General features: G+C 32.9%; 1 protein-coding gene across 1 annotated transcript; it reads left to right on the plus strand.

The window, feature by feature from the left end:
• The first annotated feature begins 382 nt into the window (after positions 1-382).
• Positions 383-1,271, plus strand: LOC107260886. Its single transcript, XM_015716359.3, has one exon. It carries the CDS (start codon positions 825-827, stop codon positions 1,062-1,064), a length of 240 nt encoding a protein of 79 aa, XP_015571845.1. The 5' UTR covers positions 383-824; the 3' UTR covers positions 1,065-1,271.
• The last annotated feature ends 4,680 nt before the right edge of the window (positions 1,272-5,951 follow it).

Raw genomic sequence — 5,951 nt, forward strand, 5'->3', positions numbered from 1 at the left:
TTCAAATGAAAAACCTATTACAAAACCTCAAAAAGATTTATTTTATATGAAACAAAATCCACATAAATTAAATTATATAAAAAAATTACTAGTTGGTGACTGGTTAACCTATAAATATACCATACATATATGTACTGAATCAGGAGCCCCATAATTAGAGACAGCGAGGAAATAGAGTTAAAATTGTGTGTGTGGAGTAAGAAAGAGAGGGAATATATTACTCGTAGTATCCTCGAGCACAAAAATAGAAGAAAAGTGAACGTTGAGTAAAAAAAAGGAAAACTCATTCTGGTTACCATTGATGTTTTTAAATGGGATTACGTCAATAGCCACATGATTCATCTCTAGCGATTGGTAGCTCCGTTTAATGGCTTCCTTATATGAGGAGCTAATATAACAGGTTTTAGCACATTTTGTGTTTAAATGGCCAGGAAAATAAAAGATGAGGGGCACATGTGAGCCTCGCTCGTGACTTTAGGGGCAAAAATGCATCTTTTCCGTTTGCCAGACCAGTAATGCTAAAGTTCAAAAGTACAGCTCATTATTCTGTGTACATGTGAATGAAAAAAGCAAAGAAAAAAAAAAAAAGAAACTATCCGTTGGAGCCGACGTAAAATCTTGAACGTTAAGCCTACCGTTGAGTGAGTCCCACTTCCTCTCTGGACACACCATGTGAATATTTATATTTATGGAGTCTCTGCCTCGGGCCATCCCAGTAGTGTACACTGCATTTGCATAAACACATATCTTTCTCTCTCTCTCTCTCTCTCTCTCTCTCTCTCTCTCTGTGAAATCGAAAGGAAACGAAGAAGAAGAAAAGGAAGATGGGTATGGTGGTGGTGATCTCTCTGCCATTGATAATATTCAGTATAGTGCTTGGTTTTGGTTGTTATTTCTTAGGAAGAGCAAGAGGCAGACAAGATGTCCGTACAAATGCTCAAGTTTATGGAGTACCCACTCCACCTCCAGGCACTGTGACTAATACTTCTACATATGCCTCTTCTTACCCATCATCTCCTCCACCAGTATTTCATACCAAGCCTGACAATTTTGCCAATATTTAGACACTCGGACCTCTTACACATTATTATATGTTTTTAGTGTGATTCTTTTGTATGCTCCTTTCAATATTTTCTTTGATTTTTATTTTTAAATTTTTACTTCTTTTGATGGATTTTAAATTAGAGCAGGCCAATTAAGCTAATTGTAGGCTGCTCTTTGTATATTGGGTTATTGTCATATGAATTAACGAAAGAGATGGAGTTTTCTAATTCTTTCATCTTTTGTATACAAAAAAAAAAAAAAAAAAAAAAGAAATGAAAAGAAAAAGGAAAAGAAAAAAAAGGTACTGAAGTAAAAAGAACTAGCAAATGTGGGCAAATTATTTTGTGTACCCATATCCACGTAGGATGGCGGAAAGAGAACCCCGCGATTTTCATGTTATATTTTATTTTTTTGCAATTTTTATAATAATAATTATATTTTTTTTTATTTTATTTTTCAGTATTAAAAATAATCGAATTAAATTAATTAATTTAAAATAAATTAAATTAATAGTTTGAGTTGTTTTTATTTGTTTAATTTTTCTAAACATAATTTAAGTAGTAATTTAAGTAGTAATCTAAACATAAATTAAATTAATAGTTTGAGATCATGGATAGAAACGATAACGGATTTAAAATTTTTATTTTGTTTCAGTAAATTTTTAGAAAGAATAATTTTATATTTATCATATTTACTTTTTTCTGATTTTAAATTTTTACTATATAGATGTATAATTGTTTAATGAATTTTGCATTTAATCTCGTTTTAGTTATAAAATTTCAATTTGTTTCTTTTTAGTCATTCAACTATAATTTTTATTGCAATTTACTCATATTGCCAACAAAAAATTGACATGTCACATTTTTTTTATTATTCTTTTCTTATTAGTTGTTTTTGCCAAATATCAATATTTTATTTACAGAGTGACGAAATTAAAATAAAATTAAAGTTGGATGACTAAAAAAAAAAAGTTTTGTGACTAAAAAGAAACTAAGTGTAAAGTTTAGTGACCATTTATATCATTATCTATGTATGTATGATGAACTTATAGTTTATAATTTAGAAATTTTTTATTTTTGACCTATGTACCTATCATTTTCCTTTTTTAAGAATTTATGAAATATAATATGTGAATCTCAGACATACATGTAATGAACGTATGGTTTAAGCTAAATACATATTTATATCTCTGAACTTATATCGATTAGTCAGTTGTGGTCGGCAGTTTTGGACAACGCACCCAAATATTTAGTGACTATGGCAGTACAAGGCTTTGCAACTTAAAAAGAAAAGGATAACTAATCATAGAAACTAGCACGAAGATTTTGGAGTCACAACTCGGGTAATTCACAAGGATACATTTTCTAATTGAGTGGCTTTTATCGATTCCATAAGGAAGCTTCGCCACATCTAGAGATGGATTTAGAAACCAACATCCTTGTTTGTGTACCTTTATCTTTCATTTTATTGTTTAATAGACTATTTTTTATAGACATGACAATTATATTCTCTATAACAAATCATTACAACATATGAGGTCCACCTAAGTCTAGCCTATTTTATTAAGCCTAGTTTCCATTTTGATGTTTAAACCTAATTATCTATCCAATTATGTAAAAGATCCATCTAGTCTAGCCAAATTACAAGTTAGATACTTAATTACCAACCTTTAAACCTAAATAGACTACTTTTTATGTTAAGACACAATTAGATGATTCTTATTCTAAATGTGATCCATAATCAATTAAAAGCATGGAAAAAACTCACTAAGTCTACATGGATTTTAGTTTAGGCCTATTTTACCATCCTTTGCAATGGAGTACAATTTTCATGCTAGATCCAGTTTTAAAGCATAATCTCTAAGTTTCTAGTTTTAATTAAGCAATCTGATAGCAAATATTTAGTATACATCCAAAATAAACACATAAATTAAAGTGCAGACAAATTAAATCTAGCAAATCATGTTTATAAAATTATAAAAACTAAAGAACCAGTAAAGAAGACAAAGATGCTGATGATGCTGGATTTGAGGAACCCTCAGGTTGTCACCGCAGAATATTGATCTGTGAGTCTTTTTTAGACATGATAAGGTGGTAGAGTCAAAGATCTGATGAGAATCTAGTGTTGCTTAAGGCTTGATTATATGTATTTGGTGAAAAAAAATCCTTTTGGATCTAAAGAGAAAGTTTCCTAATTTTGTTCTTTCTTAATGACTTGCCTCCTAGTTACCTAAAGCTCATTGCTTAATTAAATGAATGTCGACTTAACTATAGTTAGTAGCTAACCTAGATCTAGGATATCCTTTTCTATTTATAGCCATCATATTTTAGAAAACCCTAGAGGTGTAGATAAACTTTGATTTTCAAATTTAAAAGGAAATGATTATTTTCTTTATCAAATGATTTAATTTAAATAAATATCTAATAAAATAAAATCTTTTAAAATCTCAATAATTATCATTAAAAATCTTCTAGAAGCCTATTTTCTTTTTACCAATTTTGGCATTTTTAAGTCAAAATACACATAAAATGGCGTTGAATTTGAAAAATAAGCCAATTGGAACTTTGTAGAGCTGGTCAGCTTTGCACAATGTCGATTGGACTCTATACTAAGCTGATCGACTCTATGGAGAGCTAACTCGATAGCCGATTGGCTTAAGGAGCAATAAGTTTAGAAAATTATTACATTTTAGTCCTAAACTTGCAAAAACTATCGTTTCACCCTTCAAACTTAATTTTTCAGCTAATTGAATCCAAATTTATTCTAGAAAGCAATTTTGGTTCAATTATTCTCAATCCTAACTAATATTCACTCGTCCTCAACCTCTCGAGACATAAAAAAGATAGTAACTTTCGTCATCGGGTTCTCCATGATTTCTTTAATATTTAGATCTAGAAAATGAATATTGACAGATGCTCCCAGTTTTTCAAAGTTTATAAACACGATTGTGATTTAAATAAATTGAGACAAATTATAATATCAAGAGTACGATAAAAGGATATGATAAATAGCTGTGGAAGCCAAGCTTCATAAGCCCAAGCTGATGTAGAAATTTTGAATTGATTTAAGGACCATGCCTGCTTGTTTTAGAGGACCACGCTTGATTGAGTTGAGGACTATGCCTACTTGATTGAAGGACTACGCCTGATTCGATTTGAGGACCACGCTTGCTTTAATTTTTGCGGATTCGCCTTTAATTTTGAGGACTTCATCTGCTCGACTTTTGATGACTATGCTTGCTTGATTTATTTCACACTTTCGGTTGCTGAATCTTGACTTTAAGTTGAAAAATTCCCACTTCGGGGTGTAATGGATTTGATGAATATCTTTTTAGGAAGAGTCCTGGTAATTGGCCTATTTGGGGACTAAAACATAATTTTAAGAGGTGAGCGACCAAAATGACACTTTTGCCTTCTTTAGGATACATACATATATATATATATATATATATATATATACATTCTTCCTTATTTTCTCTCAAAACCTTTCTCTACTATTTCTTCGATTACTTTCTCATTTCTCGGCCAAATCTCATGAAATCAATCTTGAAATGTCTGGCACTTTTTGAAGATTTATAGGATGTACCCTAGTCACACCGGATTGGAAGTTTTCACTACCTTTTTCGTTCAAAAATGATATTGAGCTTGTCAAAGGGGAAGAAATCCCTATTTTGGCCAAATTAAACACGCATCAAGCATTTTTGGCCGTCGATGAGGTATTTTTCTTATGCTAGATACTATTTCATGTCATTTAGACACTAGATAATCATGTTATTTACTTAAAAGTGCAAAAGCTTATAAAACATTGAAGAAATATTATGTGCCTTAACCCATAGAGCCGATTCAGCTGTGCGCATGACCGATCGGCTTTATTCAATGCCGATTCAACTCTGCACGGTCCAATTGGGTGTGCATAGGTTGAAAATTTTTATTCATTTTTTGAGGAAAATATTTGAAAATATACAGTACACTTACCTGTTTTGTGCTTCTTAAAGTGATGTTGTGCCGATTCGATTCACCATAAAATTTTATGATGCCCATGAGTGGTTCGATGAGCTATCGGGCTCTGTGCATGCTCGAATTGGCAACATCGAGTTTCACTAGTTTGTTGCTACACTGCCATTCGTTACTAGGAGGGTTGACTATAGCTCGGCCTATGCATTGATAGAAAGGTGGATGGACACCACCCACACCTTTCACACGCTAGTTGGAGAGCTAACATTTTCTCCACTATCCTTTCCTACCATTACTAGTATCGACTTCATGAGTACTCCTATACCCTCTGATGATCCCATACATGACCAGCGGTCATATGTTTAAGACCAGTATATTATCGATCTACTAGGGTTTTTGCCAACGCGCAAGAACATATGATGCTTGGCTTATCAGAGTATTCCCCTACATTATAGAGGATTCATGCCTCAGACCACTCGGGAGGTGGATTAGATGGCTAGAGCCTTCTTGGTCTACCTTTTTGGTACTACTTTGTTCAGTGAATCAGAGAATTTGCTGAAACTCCACTTCTTGGCTTCGCTGAGGGACTTGGATCGGGTTTCCTCCTTCAACTAAAGGTTTGCTGCTCTTGATTATTTATGCCATCAAATTGACATTACTGTCCGTGAGAGCAAGAGGCTGGGCGCCATACATATAAGTTTTATTTGCTTTCTATTTTCCATTTCGGCTTCCTTATATTTGTGTATTAGTTATTGAATTTTGATTTGTAGGCTTTGAAGATTGGACATCTAGTAGGCTCCCAACCTATTAGCACGTCTCGTGCCTTTCCACGCTTGAGCCGCTGGGGTTTGAGCCGGAGCGTCCCGCTGTAGTAGGCATAAGTCCACGTGCACCGCATGTGGATCGACTCCTTGTCCTCAGATCAAGTAAAAGAGAATTCATTAGTCATATTTA

This window comes from Ricinus communis, chromosome 4 (genome assembly GCF_019578655.1).
Source record: "Ricinus communis isolate WT05 ecotype wild-type chromosome 4, ASM1957865v1, whole genome shotgun sequence".
NCBI classification, from domain to species: Eukaryota; Viridiplantae; Streptophyta; class Magnoliopsida; order Malpighiales; family Euphorbiaceae; genus Ricinus; species Ricinus communis.